The 18,818-nt window shown below is 43.6% G+C and overlaps 1 protein-coding gene across 23 annotated transcripts in view; it reads right to left on the bottom strand.

Moving 5' to 3' along the window:
- Positions 1-18,818, bottom strand: part of Ncam1 (neural cell adhesion molecule 1) — a 320,740-nt gene that overhangs the window by 22,142 nt on the left and 279,780 nt on the right. For 7 of the 23 annotated variants that reach the window (XM_008832755.2, XM_008832757.2, XM_017798073.2 and 4 more), the window contains 5 exons: positions 18,628-18,798; positions 16,326-16,457; positions 15,193-15,207; positions 9,621-9,668; positions 4,982-4,984 (listed from right to left, as the gene is read on the bottom strand). In XM_008832755.2, the coding sequence (XP_008830977.1) occupies positions 4,982-4,984; positions 9,621-9,668; positions 15,193-15,207; positions 16,326-16,457; positions 18,628-18,798 (369 nt within the window). Of the gene's footprint in view, positions 1-4,981; positions 4,985-9,620; positions 9,669-10,393; positions 10,397-15,192; positions 15,208-16,325; positions 16,458-18,627; positions 18,799-18,818 lie in introns of all 23 variants that reach the window. The other 16 variants (XM_008832769.2, XM_029563389.1, XM_008832762.2 and 13 more) reach the window with 4 other exon arrangements.

Raw genomic sequence — 18,818 nt, forward strand, 5'->3', positions numbered from 1 at the left:
GTTTTTGATTATATGTATATGTATATGTATATGTATATGTATATGTATATGTATATGTATATGTCTGTGTGTGTTTGTGCATGTGAATGCAGGTGCCTACAGAGGCCAGAAGAGGGCATCAGATACCTTAGGGTTAGAGTTACAGGCAGTTGTGAGTTGCTAGATGTGAGTGCTGGGACCCAAACCTGGTTCCTCTGAAAGAGCAGTACAAGCTCTTAACTGCTGAGCCACCTCTCCAGCCCTCATCCACTTTGTCTTCTCTTCTATACAGATCTGCACTAAGTCCTGGGATCTCAGATACTATACACAGCATTAACTAGTGATGGAGCCAGAGGATGCATTAAAATGTAGTATTTTTTACTATAGAATGGCATTGTTGGCATTAAAAATACTATTCATTTTGTTTATCCTAATTCTCATCTCCTTTTTTAGTTATTTCTTAGAAGTGATTTTAACATTGTGTATACCTTTTTATTATTTGCCTTTCAAGAAAAAGTCCAAAATGCATGATTTACCTACTCAGATGGGAAGTCTGTTTCATATCTCCAACTTAGACACATTATTGTTGCATAAAGGAACTATATTGATGGGTCCTTCGGGATTAGCAAATTACCTTGGGGTATTGGAATTTAGAGTTATTGGGCTACTAATTCTCCATCCTGAAGCAAGGCTCTTAGCTAGAGATGTCAAACAAATGACTATAATGTGATCTATGCTGTATCTGTTCTCGGATCCTCATAGCTCTCCCTGCCACCTCTTTGAGGATCCTCTCTGTATTTCCCAGAGTTTTGAAGCTTAGTCCAATGATGTTCAACACGAATGTCAATTTGTCTTCAATGTTGTTCACCCCAAATGAGGCCTCTGCAGCCAAGTGCCCCCCGCCTTGGGTTAAAGACATGCTTGTGCTAAAGTGACCTGACCCTTTGCCATCCTACTCCCTGGCTCCAGGGAGTACTGGGATACTAAATGAGCAGGGAAGAATATGGCTAGTTTTTTTGGTTTTAACAGAGAATTAATGCTAAGCTTTCTGGGGCTGAGCTTTCTGAGGCTGAGCTCACTGAGCCACCCCGTCCATAGACCCTTCTAGCACCGGTTGTCTTAGGAATTGTGAACGTGTTGGGAGTTTGAATGGTAGCACAAAATACAACTTAGACATCAGCAGATGAACTCTGACAGACTGAACCGCAAAAATACCAGTTCTCTTCTCATGGGTATCATGAAAACACCAACAGATTAATTGACCAATTATCTTTGTTTCATTGTCCTAAGAAGGAAATATGACCATGAAGGTATAGCTTGTGGTTATGGGGCTGATCCAAGCTAAGGAAGTTAGGACAGAAATAACTATCACCAACAATTAACTCTGCTCCTGCCTCCACGGCCACAAAAGGGGTTGCTGTACATTTTTACCACTATTTCATGGACATTAGGTTGGTTATTAAGAAGAGTGAGGCTCCTGGGATGTTTCCATCCTCATACTGGTAACCTTAGGGGGATCCGGCAGTTTCCAAAGCTGGCAGCAACCCTCGGTCCCTGCCCACAGCTTTCTGTCTGATATGCTTCACTGCCTCCCTCTGAAGACCTTTCCTGCTACCTCTCTACCCTGGGAGCGGCCAGTGTGGGCGGTCCTTAAAACGAAGGCAATTAGAGCAGGAACTCTGGCGAAAAGTCTGTGTCGACCTGCCAGAGACTGTGGCAGTCCAAACACACAGCTGTAAAAAAATAAATAAAGGAGGGTGTGAAAGGGGGTAGTTAGTGATGTTTTCAATCTAAGAAGGAAGAGTAGGTGTTAAAAAATTTAGTTCATCAGAATCAGCATTTCCTAGTACAAGTCAGTGTCAGTAGCTAAAGAAAAAAAAGACGATTATGAATGAGTATGGAGGAGGCCATGCTCAGACATGCAACACTGTGACAGAAAGGGCACAGGGGGCTGGCACACTCATGCTGATGGAGGGAGGTTGGGAGTCCCATTTACACAGAGTCCTTGGACACTGACTTTGAAAACATATCTCTGTGGAGTCACTGTGACCGCTACAGGTGCATGAGGCCATGTTAGGACTGAACTTTGTATGAGCAGAGTTCAGCTCACCACAACAAACTCACTCCTGTCCTCCTGGAACAGGTGCTTGAGCTTACCTGTCCTCTCTAAGCAGAGTTCTACAGGCTCAGAGCCAGTCATGTGGAGAACGGGGCTCAGTCCTCGGCTTAACCTTCCCTTCCCTTCTCTTTCATTCAGTGTTGTAAGTGGAACATCCAGCACATGGAAGTGCATCACAGACTTTTTTTTCAGGATGGAGGGTGGAACAGGGAACACTGAGTCTCATCACCCATTGGCTAAGCAAGCCCTAACAAGAGAGACGCTCCCAGCTCATTGAAACCTTTTGAACTCTGGCAAAACTCACCTGAGTCCTTGCAAAGGCCCAGGGAAAGGAGGGCCAACTGCTCTTAACTAAGCTTCACTTTCCTCTCGTCTAATTTTTACTTGCTCTAATATCACCATTCTATTATTATTTTTAAAATTAAAGGTCTTGTCCTGATGCTGAAGGTTTACCTGAACAGCAAGTCTTCTGCTTGCTCTTTGCAAATAGTAGAACAGGTCTGTGATGGATGGGAGTGTACAGTGATGAGGGGGGTAACTGCAGCTTTGGAATTCTATGAGGCTCACAGTGGCTTTTTCAGTACCCTATCTATTTATCATCAATCTATCTGTCTGTCTATATTTATTTATCTATCTTTTTCAGTAATCTATCATCTACATATCTATCTATCATCTATCTTTCTATCGTCTATCATTCTTTCATCTATTATCTATCTATCTATCATCTATCTTTCTATCTATCTATCTATCTATCTATCTATCATCTATGAGATACAAAACCATAAATGAAAGGAAATTAGTGGGGGCTATCATCTATCTATCTATCATCTATCTATCATTTATCTATCTTCTGTCTATTGGCAGCCAAGATCAACACTAACGGGTGCTTTTAGGACAACTGAAGAAAACATCTCCCATAATTTCTGGTCTGCTTATAATATCTGGGAAAGGGTCTCTCTTCAGGAGTGAAGGAGTTTCTCTCTTGTCAGTATTGTGCCTTGCTTCATCCTGAATTACAGCACTGCACTGAAATGGTCAAACTTGCTTTTTTAAAAATAAACAATTTTCAAATCCAAACTCCAGCATCTGCTTACACTTAGCATCTACTGGGGAAGGCCCAGGCTTTCTTCCAGAACACCAGCCATTGAGCAGTCACCATGAGTCTGAAAGAAGTTTGCTCCTGCTGGTCGCCAATTTAGGGAGATGCAAGTGTCGCTATCTTTGGTGTAGGGTTTGCAAAACTTTCGAGATTTAGCACTCTTAAAATCTCAATTTTTTCTGCTCTAAAGAGTGACAGATGAGATAAATTTTTAAGGTAAGTCAAATTTATTACGGTGGACTGCAAGGCTCTTTTGTTTCAGGGACATTCTTGTTTTATTACATGCCATGTAAAATTTCAGACAACTTGTTTTTGGAAATGAGGGCAGCTTCTATGCAAGTCCAAGAGTCTGGGTATAAATGGGGTTACATTGGGGTGATGTTGCCACACTTACAAAGAGGAAGTCCTCAGCAATGGTGAATGAAGGTGAAGGAAGGGGACACATACAGGGTAACACAGGTGTGTGTGGGGGGGTGCCACAGAAGAACAGACCGGGAACAAAGACCATGCGAGACAAGCTGTTGATGGTTTTGACTGTGTGGATGTCGCCCAATCAGTTTTCAGAGAAGTGAGGTCAAACTGAGAGGAACCCCTTGCATGCGCAGGCACACCGGATAGTTATTGGTGTTAGTCTGGCTTTTGTGATCACTGTATAGCCTGTATGTGTCTCAGGGTGTGAAGTAAAACTTTATAGTTAGGAGAGAACAGAATGCCTGTGACTCCCAGGGGAGGCTCTGCATAAGCGTCTGATTTTAGTGGAGGAAGCTCAGAGCAGAGGCCTCCTTCTCTCTTGATGGTAAGAAATGTTTTAACAAGGTTGTGACAGGCATGATATTAACTAATTATTTTGTCACTGTTATGTGCTTCATTAGGCTATAATTTTATTTCCTTTTCTGTAAGGGTCAATCATGCGCTTCTTGATTACATGGAGATTTCCAGTCATCGTGAATTGTCAAGTGACTTTTGCTTGATTTGTGTCCCCCCCCGACCTGGGGGAGGGCTACTTTTGAAAAGCAACACCTTAGTCATCAAAGCCAAACTTCTGTAATCCAAAGTCTCATTTCAGAAAGTCTTCCATTTACACAAATTTTGTGAAGAACTCTCTTTGGTTTTATAGGAATACAACCTTTTGCAACCAAGTGACTTTTGCTTGATTTGTGCCCCCCCCAACCTGGGGGAGGGCTACTTTTGAAAAGCAACACCTTAGTCATCAAAGCCGAACTTCTGTAATCCAAAGTCTCATTTCAGAAAGTCTTCCATTTACGCAAATTTTGTGAAGAACTCTCTTTGGTTTTATAGGAATACAACCTTTTGCAATAGATACTTTTTTTCTGCAGCATTTCAAGGTTGCAAAAATATTTTCATGGGGTTAGAACTCATTTTGGAGCAATTGTGGTTTAGAGAGCTACTGGATAGAAAGTTAAACAAGAATGCTATCACGCTAATTTACAAAACATGTTTCTGAGAAATAATGTTTATAACGTCTGGTGAAGATTCAAGTTTGCAAACTGTACTGTTGTGGCTAATATGACTTTACTGAGAGAGCAGTTGGTGTGACCAGATTTCTTGAGGGAAAATATTAAACCAAAGGCTGTCATATCATCAGATTGCCATGTCAAGGTGGCAAGGAATGATGAATTCTGCATGTGAATTGAGAAACAGAGTAAATCTCTCAAATGGCTTCACTTAGAATATCTGAGACAGAAAGAAATATAGGTGAGCACTGGCTCACTGGGTGCCACTGGTCCCAGGTTTATTCCACCAATCAGAACAAAGAGTTTTACCTTCTGTTCACCAGCGTGGACGACATCATCAGCACCATGCAAGCCACATGACAAAGTCACATGATACGCACGCACATGATTGGTTGAAAGGAAAGTGGAGGAGGTCACATGGAAAATACAAAAAAATTAAAAACTGATGTAAACAATGGGCAGGGAGAAAAAAATCAACAACAAAATCACAGACTAAATAAAAGGAGAAATCAAATTAAATTAGCAGCATATATAAGGAAACATTGGGAGGGCAGTCACGCTACCCAGAAATAGGAGAATAACAAATCAAATAGGGCATTCGGTTAACAACACCAGTAAGCATTAGACAGAGTTGCAACACTGTGTATTAATACCACACCAAGGAACATGAGCACTTTTAAAATGAGGGGGACATTTCTGTCAGCACCAAGGTGTCAATCAAAGTCAATCCTGGAGACTGTTAGAGGAAAAGAAAACAAGCAAGTTATTTATTCACAGAGTCCAGAATTATCTCGGCATCCTTGGGAAGCAATGGTAGTGAAACGGGTTGTAGGGCCCCAAAGAAGAGTCCTGAAAGAACAAAAGATTGCATTTAATGAAAAGTCATTTCATGTTCGTACGGGCCAAATAGGCGAGGGAGCTGAGCGGAAGGAGGCTGATGGATACAGGACGGAGATGACAGCCTGGAGGGTCTAATTTCACTGCCCCAGAGCACAACCATGAGATTCTCAACACCCTATGGCACTTCCCAGAGTCAAGGCTCATATAGAAGCAAAAACCAGAGCAGATCAAGGACTAGAGGTTCCCTTTGGAAATTGGTAGGAAAAACTAATCCCTGGCCCCATGAACTGAGAGTCGGATATTAAAGACACACTTGGCTACATATGGATGAAATGACACCTTCAGACACATGACTGCATGGCAGGAGATGGGCTTAAGATTTACAGTGTAAAGAAATGTTTCTTGTTTGGATTTACCCACATTCTTTTCGCCCTGCGTTTTACATGGTATTACAATTTGGGACAGAATGACCCCAATTTCTTCCAAGGCATTGTGAGTTTCCTAGCCTAACTTTCACAGGTCTAGTGAGGTTTAGGCTATTGCCAGTTGAGGTTAAGAGAGAAGGGCAAAGAAAAGAGGTAGAGATACTCTCCTGCTCAAAGCACACTGCTGACTGAAAACGAGACATACTGTAGCCCAGAGACATATTCTTTTGCCACCGTGAGCTAACAGAATGTATGTTTTCTATTCTTTGTCATGGCATAGATTATATGTGACTGAGCAGTTTTCCCTTTAGATTTTATGAAACCTTTCTTCACCCATAATTATAAACACACCAACGCATATGTGCAAAAGTAGGAGATTTTGCTTATTTTCAGGACTGTAGTGAATGACTAGTGTGTTTTGAATGGTTCCAGCTACCGTTTAATGAAGCTACTGTAGCTCATATGCATTATATCTTGTCTCACCCGTGAAGAACACATTCCTGTTAACCCAGGCTGCTGTTTGTTGTGACTGCCTCTCCTTTATCTCACCATCCACTGGGACTTACGATTTGGGTCAGTAGTCAAGTGGTTCAAAATAAAACAGCCGCCAACTTTTCTTCTTTTAGATTTTACAACTAAAGCATTTTATCTGTGGGTAGAAATTCCTGATGTTTAAAAATTAAACACCCATCGGGGAGAAATACTTCACTTCTTTTTCAGGAGAAGTCTGGAGCCAAGATTGTGTTTCACTGACAGACAAAACCAAGTTACAGAGTGATAACTTTAAAATGGAAGAATTTGCAAATCACGGAGCTATCTCCTTTTGCCTGGGACAGCCGGGATGCTGGAGAATAAAGGGTGCTGTTAGCTGCATTCCTTTTGTAAATGCAAAAACCCCACAAACAAACAGAGAAACTCCAAACCCATCATCTGAATTAAATCCATGCAAATGAGTCAAGTTTATTGTCACCTCTCTGCTCTGCTGATGAAATGAAACCTCAAAGGCTTCAGGAGTTAAAATTCATTGCAGAACATGGGGAGGAACACCAAGAAAGCAGACCTTAGCTGTGTTCTGAGGGAGAAAAAAAGAACCATTTCATGCAGTACACAGAACCAGGGAACTCTTTTCTTCCTTGTTCAATTATGTATCAGAAGCCTTGGTCGGTGCGGAGTGGGACTCAGCACACCTGCCATCTGCCTTCTCCCTCGGACTACTGCTTGGTGGGAGGGACACATTCTGGCATGCATCCAGACATAGCGTAAAATCTGAAAGCCCTTACCCACCTTTGAGCGCTGGAAGATATACAAACACACAGGCACACTTACGTCCTGAGGAAGCTTAAATCCTCAGCACCTATGTGTCTTTACATTCTGAAAGCCAGTCTGGAACCTTTCAGTGCTGACTCAGTGTCAGGTTTTCATGGTGGGAAAAGGTGATGCAGTCTGGCCCTGGATTCTGTTTAGAGTGGAAACCTAGTACTTTCATCTGGACTTTCAACCCAGACAACCTCAGTCAGGGTTCTTGTTCCATCATGTTTCTAGCACTGAGGAAACAGAAGGGAGGCTCTGGCTCTTTCTAGTAAGTGCTTTGTAGGGGAGACAAAGGCAGGCAGGCTGTCAGGAGGCAGTGCTCCCCCTTCTCTAGTTTCTTTGCTCTCAGCATTTTTTGCGACGTCATTGTTAGTGAGTGGATGTGCATGTGTGCATGTGTGCGTGTGTGCGTGTGTATTTCAGAGGCAGGGAAGACAGGAGCTAGGGGAGGAGTTGCTATGCTGTGTCCCCTCCAGCTTCCCTAATCCTTTTGTTGTTGTTGTTGTTTTTAACGCAAATGTCAGTTTGGAAATTCTTCCCTGTGTGTGCAGAGTGTTCTACACATGATCACCCCTGTTCTACGGGAGGCTTCATTCGCTCTCTTGGCCAAACAGCATGCTTAGGAAATCATTTAAGGTTAGGCACCTTCATGCATTCACAACTGTTGCTTTTATTGGAAGGGCAAACAACAGGCACCACTATAACTCAGAAGTCAGCTCTGGAGCAAGCATCCAACCAGAGATGCGGCTGAGAGCAGCTGGGCTCTGTACTCACTAGACAGCTCTGTGGTTGTAAGGGCAAGAAGAGGCCAGGTTGCTATGGAAACATGAAGGACAGAAAAGATATAGAAAGGTGAAGGCAGGCAGGGAGATAAACTCATAGACCCATATGTACACACTATATATATGTCTGCATATATATATATATATTTCATATATAGACACCAGAGGTGGTGGGATACTCCTGTCTTCCCTGTCTTACTCCTGTCTTCCCTGATTTATCAATATTAATATAAATATTTTAAAGCTATCAGAGATTTTGCTCACAAAGGACTCACATAATAAGATACAACATATCCCTCAATTATTCTGTCTACTAATTCCAGTTATTAAAAGCCAGACACTGTGTTTGGGTATTTTTCTACTTAATCTTTAATTTTTACCACATGATATGCAGGAATCTACCCTTCATTTTAGAGATAAGGAATCTGAGAACTGGGGAGGCTGAGTGACTCATGCCAGGTCTTGAAGCTACGAGCAGGAGACACGAAGCAGGGACTTGAACAGAGGCTAGTCTGGTTGCAAAGCCCGAACTCCTTCGGCTCCAGAGCGTTTGCTTTCAATGGGACGATGGGAATAAATTGAATTAAAATGATGGAAAGAGGGATTTCGGCTTGGGGCTCGACTTTCTTTCTGAGGCTGAGTGCAAACCACGGGGGCTTCTGTGGTACAGGGGAGAGGAAGGCCAGCCGGCAGTGTCACCGTGCTGCTGGCTGCTCCAAGCCAATGGTGGCATACCTCACGCACCGTTCCCCCCCACTAGAAAGCTACGCCCCAAATTCCAAAGAGTGGCAGGCCTGGAGCCTCCTGTACTCCTGAGAATTCAAGAGACAAATGGATGGAACAGCAGGGAAACAAGATAAGAAAAGAGCCAGGCTCACTTTGGCCAGCTTGAGGCTGAGCCTTGGACATTCCTGCTGGGTCAGTGGTAACTATGCAGGCAGAGCAAAGCAGAGCTTGATAAATTCTGTAATGCTTGCTGTTTTCTTGGGTGTGTGGGGGGGCGGGGAGGAGGATGCTTCATTCCATTTTAGAGAAGAGGTCAGCATGCGTTGCTCGCAAAGGTAATTTGTGCAGACACCTACTGCCAGGCACATCTGGGAGCAGGGACTGTTTATTTTCCCACAAATATTTATGAGAAGTCTATGCATTTATGGATACAGTGGAAACTGTGGGCCTATCTAATTTCAGTGCTTGAGTCCAACTAAAATAAAGGGTAAAAACTCAACACCTCAAAGTATTTTATATGATCCTGCAGGCAGGGCAGATTTTTTTTCTTGGTAAATTCCTTTGGCTTTTCCAAATATCAGCTTTGGTTTGGCCTGCTGGCAATCCAGAGTACAGGGCCGGAAGAGGCAGCTTCAGGGAGGCCATTTGCAGGGTTTCCCACCTGGAGCAATGTTCATTTCTTCCTCCCCTGAATGCAAGAGGTTCTGTGCTTTGTCTCTTTCCCTTTGCTTCTCTGAAAACCTGACGTGGCTTTCCACCACCAAAGCCGAATCATCGCCTGGTGAAGCAGACACCATTCGGCAGATGAGCTGTGGCTGGTGGAAAGCCACCTGCAGGGTGATGGGGGAACAAAGTGATACTCACTAGCTGGTGAAGACAATGGAAGATGTGTGGAAGAGCTAGCAGGAGCTGCTGGAGAAAGAAAAATGAAGGTGAAATTAAAAAAAAAAGAAAGGGAAAACAGATCATTGGAGGCACACAGACGCTGAGGTGGAAAAATGCAAGTAGCAATCCTGGGGTGGCAGAGTGAAGAGACGAAGGGAGGCAAACTTGGGAGGAGAAACAATGTGTATGGATTTGGTGGCTGGCAGACCACCGGACAGCAAATAGTTCTCTTGATCTTCAAACCATGAGCCTGAAAGTCTGCCAAGCCTACTTTGCAGGTAAGGTATTGGGCCAGGAACAGATGCAGGAGCCTCAAACTCCACTTGAAAAAAATCCAGCTATTTGAGCAGGATCAGCTATGTCCACCAGACCTGAGTGACAGAAGGGCAGGGACCTGGACGTCAGCTTAATGTGAATCTTAGGGAAGAAAGAGACTGGCTTTTCATGTCACATTCTATATGTGTTTGTACACAGGCAGATATCTGTACACATGGCACATCTTTTGTGTTTGTGTACATGTTTATGTGTGTGTTTATATACATATGTATGTGTAGGTATGGAAACCAGAGGTTGATGTTCAGTCTTCCTCAATTACTGTCTACCTTACTTTAAAAATATTTTATTTTGGGGCTGGAGGGATGGCTCTGCAGTTAAGAGCACTGACTGCTCTTGCAGAGGACCTGGGTTCAATTCCCAGCACCCACATGGTGGCTAACGACCATCTGTAACTCCAGTTCCCAGGGATCTGACACCTTCTTCTGACTCTGCGGGCAATGCACGTCACGGGTACACTTATAGACACGCAGACAATACACTCATACACATAAAATAAAAATAATAAAATATTTTTTTAAATTTTATTTTAAACTAAGTGTTTATGTGTGTGTGTGTGTGTGTGTGTGTGTGTGTGTGTGTGTGTGTGTGTGTGAGGGTGCATATGTGTACGTGAGTGCAAGTGCCCATAGAGACTGGAAGAAGGCACTGGATCAGCTGGAACTGGAGATACAGCTGGTTGTAAGCCACATGATGCAGGTGCTGGGAATGAAATTTTGGTGCTCTGCAAGAGCAATATATGCTCTTAACCGCTGAGCCATCCCACCTTATTTTTTTGAGACAAGGTCTCTCACTGAACCCGGAGCTCAGCTAGGTTCAGCTAGGCTGATTGGCTGGCTAGCAAGCCCCAGAAAGTCTTTACCTCCCCAGCACTGAGATCACAGGCACACACTGCTGTACTTGCCTTTTTTACTTGGGTGCAGGGGATCAAACTCAAGTCCTTATGTCCGCATGACAAGCAATTTGCTGACTGAGTCATCGTTCTGCCCCTACCTGGTACATCTCTATCGTAAAACCTATACATCTCTGTAATTTTAATAACTGAATGAGATGGGCACAACTGTCTTCAATGACTGGATATAATAATTTTTCACACAGAAGATAATGAAAACATGGCTGCTTTCCAAAATTAGTCCTTATAGAATATGATTGCTTGTATGCCACTGGAGAGAGTGAGGTTTTACCTCATCTGGTATCATCCTTGCTCTCTCAGAGAAAGTGAATGTTGAAGAGACAGTGTCCCAACAAACAATACTAACTGACTTTCAGTTTAAAGGATGGTTAGAAATTGTGCATCTAACACACTAGGACACTGAATGGATCTTTAGGGTTTCACTGACAAATATCCTGATGTTGTCCTTCAACAACAACAAAACACAGAACTTGGTGAAAATTTGGAAAAGCATCAACATATTCCAAGTGTTGCCTTAATGATCATGGGTTGGTTTTCCAGTGACTTTCAGTTGAAGGTATCTGATGAAGCCATCAGAGTAAATGTCACTGGAGTCACAGCAAGTTAGGCTACTAAACTGCCATGATTAGGTGGCCTGGTTAATTCAGGTAACAGGCTATCTCTCTGACTTTCTTTTTTGTATCTTGAATGTATAATTGTTCATATTATTCTGGCAAAGGTCTACGTGTTTAAATCATAATACTGTAATCTATCACCTCTATCTATCACAGAGGGGGCAGTATATAAAGTCAAAAGGCTCAAGATTCCTCTTCTAAAGTGTACAATCTTTATACCTCCATAGTCTATTTCTTGGAACAGAAGCAAATTAAAAGGTACCACTCAGGGAACGAAATTCTGTAAGTGTATGATTCAGTCATAGAAATGAAAGATTCACAGTAAGCTATAAGCAGCTCTGACAGGGAAGTAGCCCCCTCCGAAGGCAAACAGATCAGGAGCTTGACAGCTGAGGGTCTTGATACCACACAGACATTTAGCCTAAAAATGCACACAACAAAACCTTTCCCCGGTTAGTTTGGTTTGTTTAGAGTCACAGGCCTCATTATCTTTACGCCCACTTATGAATTACACAGAGGAAAGTGACCCCATTATTGAGATATCTCAGTGAACTTCAGAAATGAAATAATACCAAACACTGGCCTCAACTAGTACCTCCCAAACCAGGAGTCTGGCAGTTAGCACCTCTGTTCAACACACCGTTCCTGTTGGCCCCGCATCTTCCCTTCCTTTGGGATAGGGGGTGCACTTAGGGTTCTAACCCCAGTGTCACGGGTTTGGCTATGGATGTGCATCTTTCAGTCCTATAGGATAGGAGAGTAGAGCCAGTGGGTGAGGTGAGCGAGCATCAGGATCCTGAGCCATGGGTTCTCAGGTTTGGTGTAAGCACACACAACTCAACTGATGGATGAGTTCAGGCAACCTTGGTGCCATCCAAGTAGTGAGAGTGAGAACTCAGCAGGTCCTTGCAAAGACTCACCTGCACTTTGTAGTACCAAGTAGGACTTGTCATAGCAATGGTAAACACAGGCATCATCTTTCCAAGGTATATTTTGATGGGTCTGGGCAGCAGGACATCCCTGGGCCAGACCGGCACATTAGTGACTTAGGGCAGCTTAGGAGAATACAAGGAAAGACCCCACTAAGGCTTCTTTTTTAAACATTTTATTTATTTTTATGCTTTTTGTACGAGTGTATTGCCTGCATGTATGTAAGTGGACCCATATCGTGCAATGCCCACAGAGGTCAGAAGAGGGTGTCAGATCCCCTGGGACTGGATTTATGGTGGTTGCTAACCACCATGTGGGTGCTGGGAATCGAATCTGGGTTCTCTGCAAGAGCAGCCAGGGCTCTTAACCACTGATCATCTCTGTAGTCCTACACCAAGGCTTCTTTAGTGAGGGTACTGTTCCCACATGTTCACCAAATCACTTTGCCAGGATTCTATCAAGGTACACATAATTCTAAGATTACACTTCACTTATATTCATCTAAAATAAGTTTTCTATTTCATCCTTCCTTCTTTCCTTCCTTCCTTCCTTCCCTCCCTCCCTCCCTCCTTCCTTCCTTCTTTCCTTTCACTTTTGTTTTTGATTTTTGAGACAAGGTCTTCCCATAGCACCAGAGGGCCTGGAACTTGGTATGTAGACCAGGCTATCCTTCCTTCCTTCCTTCCTTCCTTCCTTCCTTCCTTCCTTCCTTCCCTTTCCTCCTTCCTTTCTTCCCTTCCTCCTTGCCTGCACTGAGGATTGAAGTTATGGTTTTGTGTGCTGGGCAAGCGGTCTATCACTCACATATATCACCAGTCCTTTCTTTTTTTCATTTATTCTGAGACAGGGTCTTAGTAAATTTCCAAGGTGGCCTTGAACTCACTCTTTAGCTCAGGCATGCTTCGAGCTTGTGATCCTCCTTCCTCAGCCTCCCAAGAAGCCTATACCATAAGATCTAGTACTTATTAATTCTTTAAACCATACCTTTATTATATGATTGAGAAAAACTGACTTTCTGTGTCACTCTTTCTGTATCACAGCACCCCGCAGAGGACTTCTCAGTCTCCATCAATCATCCACTTTCATACTCCCAGACAATAAAGGCCTAGGTTGAGGGTACTCCTTCTTTTAAAAATTAAAAACTAAAAGTAAAAATTTTAATTAAACATTTAATTTTTAAACACTAGTTGAAAAACATAGTCTCTGCTATATTAAAAACAAACAAACAAACCAATCCCCCCAACAATCTTATCTTTATAAGAGTCAATCTGGTAATAAATGGAAACCACTATGACCTTAAACTCCAAGACCTAGTTCCTCTGAATCAACATTCCCCTGTAGTCATCGGAGTTTTCCTCAGTGGAAAGCTTATCTAGCCTTCCTCTCTCTAACTCAGTACTTGCTTACTGATCATTTCAGTCCTTAGAGAAGGACTTTGAGGACTCAGGTAAGGATTGCTGGAAGGTTCCAGAAGGAAGGAGCTCTTCCACCAGAGCTGTTCTGCCAGGGTTCCCTTGGGACATAGCTATCAGCCTGGGGCGGGGAGCTGCCAGTCCTATCTGACATCCACCCCCCCAGCCCCAACTCTGCCACCTTCCCCCACCTCTAGCTGGTGCATTCAGCACCAACTTGGCTGAGGCAGTGGATTTAACACTTGCTCAAAAAACCCTTAACAACCACATTCAGTTTTTGCTGTTGCTGCAATATTTTGGAATAAATTTTATACAGGTAAGTTCCCCTGAGTGCTTTTCAGGAGCTGGCAGCTTTTTATGAAAAGTGTGTAGCTTCCTGAAAACCTTATCTTCTAGGTCTGTGCGGTGCCCTTCTCCCTCTGTTCATCTATGCACTCAGTGTAGGAAGAGAGAGCCAAACCTCTCAAAAGTGAAGGCTGGGAACCTGTGCAGACAGAGGGGTCAGACGACAGTTCCACTCCCTCCAGCAGCCAATCAGCTCTTGTTTGCCTTGCCCCTAGCATCCTGTGTTTCCAGTTTACATAACTATGGTGTCCCTCCCATGGGGGGGGGATCCACCCTTCCTTCCATCTATACAGGAGAGTTACTAAGTTAATTAGTCAGTCATGGAAATGCACATTATAAGTAACAGTGTGAATCAAGAGAGCTGACCAGAACAGAGGGCTTCACCTCCTAGCAGCTGACTGCTGGACACAGCATATGCTACAACTCGCTGTATGCAGCTGCAGCAAGGATCTCCCCAGCCAGTAACCCCTGGTCCCCTCAGCTACTAACTAACAGAAAAGGAAGCACGGGACCTTCGTTCTTGTGCTTTCTAAAAGTAAATTGGAAAATTCTTTCTTTCTTTTTTCCTCCAAGGTATTTTAAACAGTAGTCTCATAAGCCTGGGGTCTCTTCTCTAGTACCCTGGCTAAAAATAAGGGATGCTATTATTGTGTTACTCAGAGACCATTTGTGGATTTCCACCATGCATGCATGGTTCAGCGAACATTATCTATATCACACACACACACACACACACACACACACGCACAAATTAATAAATAACATGATTTCAAAAGACACAGAAGTTGCATGCTCTAAAACAGAAGGAGTGTTAGCCTCTTGGAGTAACCGACAGACGTTAACAAGGGCACAACTAGACTAAGGTCAGTGTGGTTAAGGCCCAGACAGCATCATCTACTTCAGCATCTAGGGGACAAAAAAAAGGACCAGAACTAAATTAAGAACTAGAACTAGCAGATGTTAACACTATGGAAACAGGTAATCAGGTATGAAGAGGCACTTACGTGGAGGAGGGCTATCTGCATTTCCCATGGATGGAACACAGACGAAAAGAAAAGCCAAGAGACAGACCCAAGGGAAAAAAAATAAGATGTAAAAGAAATGAACAGAATCCGCAGAGCTCAGGGAGCTGGAGACTCAAATTATCAAATGACTTCAAATCCAGAAAGAAGCATTTCCTGTGAAAGGAAGATGAGGCAGGCTCTTCTCATGCTGGGAAGAGGGTAAGGGGGTCCTTTGGTAGCCCCCCAGGCTCCTCAGACAAAAAAAGGGTTCTCCTGTGTGCATTAAATGTGGGGTCTAGGGAGTGCCTAGGAGCTCTGTGGCCACCAGCGCCACTGAATCCTCTTCAGTCCCATGGGGTAGCAACTGTGAGCTGCAGAGGGACATGGCCAGGCAAGGCTCATCCAGAGCCTGGCTGCTGTGGGAAGCGAGGGCTAAGCTGGGCAGGCCTGGGTTAGTGGGAGAGGAAAGGATAGAGAGAACAGAGATACAGTCCTACATGGAGTCAGGGGAAAGCAGCTCTCCTGAAAGAGTCTGCGAGGCAGAGGTGGTATAAGGACTCTTGGGAGGATAGGGGGAGGGGAAGGAGTAGATGAGTTCAAGGCCCCTTTTGGATGGTAAGGATTTTGTTCTTCCTCACATATCCAATAGAAGTCTCTCTCTCTCTCTATCACTCACTTTTTTTTTTCCTGTGACTTAGTATCTCCATTGTATCAAAAATTTCCAGAAGAAATGACATGAACTGTCAATGTCTCTACTTTCCTCCATCAAGTCACAGGTGCTTGGAAACCTCTATGGCTTAGATCAGAAACCAAATCTCCCAACTCCCCTCTATAGCACTGCTGGTTTTCCCTCCCACTCTGCCACACTTAATCAGGGGTGTCCACTGGCTGTTATTCTAATAGGCTGGGCCAGCCACTCAGACAGTGTGTTCTACCTTTTTGAGTGAGAGGATGAAAGGAGTGTGTGTTAACCATCCCCTGAAAGCTGAGAGCTAAGTGGTCTACCATGAGCATGGGGCCTGGAAGACAAGAGCTGTCTTCTGAGCTCTATTAGGACCAGCTCAGGGTCCTGACTATCCCCAAGGAGAAGAGGGTGAGTGTGGAAAAGAGACAGAGCAGCTGGCTGTACTTACGGACTGGCTGTGTCTTGAACTCGGTGGCTGCACTGATCTCTCCTAGCCCCTTGCCGTTGAGGGCTGCCAGTCGCACTGCGTACCTCGTTTCAGGCTTCAGGCCCATGATGGTGACGATGCCTTCCATGTTGGCTGTGGTGAGAATATGGGATGGATTAAAAATGAGTGGAAGAGAACTGGTAAAATGATGCTGTGGAAAATGGTATGGCAAGTCCTCATAAAATGAAAAATAAATAAATAAAAATTTTTGAAAAGGTGACAATAAGGGCTACAAATGTAGGGATTTAAGAAAACCAGATTGGAACAGGAGTCAATAGTGAAAGTATTTGTGTATCAGCACAGCAAATAATAAACTGAACTGTCCAAAAAAAAAAAAAAAAAGAAAAGAAACACAACCATGGTTGGGCATATACGCAGAAAGATTGAACGCAGGGACCAAATAGATACCTGTATAGCAATGTGCATGATAGTAGTGTTCCCAGGACTCAAAAGTTACAAACAACCCAAAAAACTTATCATTGACAGATGAATGGATCAATGAAATACAGCAAGGACCAACAATGAACGGTACTTGGTCCAATAGTTAGAATGTTGACACTCGGTATAACATGGATAAATCTTGAAAACACTATGTTAAATGAAATAGGCCAGTCAAGAAAAGGACAAATATTGTATGATTCCACTCATCTGAGGTGCCTGCTATAGAGACAGAAAGTAGAATTGTGGTTACCAGGGATCAGGAGGTGAGGGAAGAAGGAATTAGCGTTTCATGGGTAAAGAATTTCAGTTTGAGATGATGGGAAAGTTCTGGAGATGAATCATGATGATGGTTGTGATTTAATGCTATTCAATAGTACATTTAAAAGTGGCTAAATGTAAAATTTATGCAGATTTTGCCACAATTAAAAATAACCAGAGTGATTTTTTTTTTTTTTTTTTAAAGAAGGGGCTGGGGCGATGGCTCAGTGGTAAAATGCGTGGTGCATAAGCACAAAGGTCTGAGTTTGGAGCCTCACAACCCACATACAAAGCCAGGGTGGCAGATGGTCTTGTAGGCCCAGCACTGGAGTGTGATGGGATGTTGGAACAGATGGATCCCTGAAGCTCATTGGACAGCCAGCCTAGCCAAATCCACGAATTTCAGGGTCAATGAGAGATTCTGTCTCAACAATTAAAGGTGAGGAGTGATGGAGTCAAGACACCCAATGTTGTCAGCCTCAGGTTTCCACAAGCAGATGTGCGCATGTGCACTCACACATGTGTATACATCCATATTGGCAAGAACACACACAAATAGAAATAAAGAAAGAAAAGAAAAAGGAGAGACAGATGGGGGGTAGGAGGGAGAATAAGAGGGAGAGAGATGAGCAGAGACTGGTAGAGATTGTTCAGTTGGGCAGCCAGTATGAGATTTCATAGGGAGCTAGGAGGATGAGAGGGTTGTTCTCTACCGGTTCATTTTTGCCTGATTACACATCAGTTCCTCCTTTCCTACCATCCAGAAGGTGATGGCACAATTAGAAGCTTCATAGAAGAACTAACTCTCAGGAGAACTGCTGTTGGGCCTGTCTCTGAATGGTTGTGACCTCCTTAGTCCATGCCCAATGCACTTAGTCTCCCTCTACCAGACTAGGTGCCGACATTTGTAGAGAAATGAAATATGCTTTGCAAACTATTTCAGCGCATAACCTAGGAAGGAGTTAGACATAAATGTACTCTATTTTCAAATGGTCTCAGCTCAGATCTTCAAAATGCAGCAATCTAGGTGTTATTTTCTCAATTTGAAGCTTGAAACACATCATGGGATCGATTTAACGTGGAAAATATTATAGGATTGATTCGGAGAAGATTTGTTATCTTGCTAGCCTGGTTACTGTCATCATCACATGGCATTCCTGGGACGGACGCCTAAGCAACGATGGTCAGGTGTCCTCAGAGAGGAAGCAGAGCAGAGACACCCTGCATTTATCTGGTTGTGCTCAACATTGAACCAGGGCTTCTGTCTGGAAAGCAGATGAGATGTCTTTGTCCTGGCAAAGTCATGAGAAATAGGTTCTGAAGCAGAATCGGGCAGAAGGTCAACAACCCTATGGACACATGACCATGACCTAATTCTGGAGGGTCCTAATTCTGAAAATTCTTTATTCTCCTGGATGGGATGACAAATGGTGACATCCAGCATGCTTCAGTAGATAACTGTGGTGTGCCACCCTAGCTACAAGGTTAGCATCGAGCTGGTGAATGCTGAGGGTGTGTATGACACACTTGGTATGATGGGAGATGCCCACTCTTCCCAACTCACCTTCTTTGGCATCATACCACTTGAAATGCCACGCTTCTTCACCCAGCGACTTCCATTCAGCCTTGTACTTGAGGATGGGCACTCCACCTGTGGCTTCTGGCTCATCAAACTGTACCTGTGCTGTACTGGAGTAAGGCTCCACTCGGTCAATGGATGGTGAAGATGGAGTGTCTGTGAGGAAGACACATGTG

Source organism: Nannospalax galili, unplaced genomic scaffold (assembly GCF_000622305.1).
Source record: "Nannospalax galili isolate Female #2095 unplaced genomic scaffold, S.galili_v1.0 scaffold335, whole genome shotgun sequence".
Taxonomy (NCBI): Eukaryota; Metazoa; Chordata; class Mammalia; order Rodentia; family Spalacidae; genus Nannospalax; species Nannospalax galili.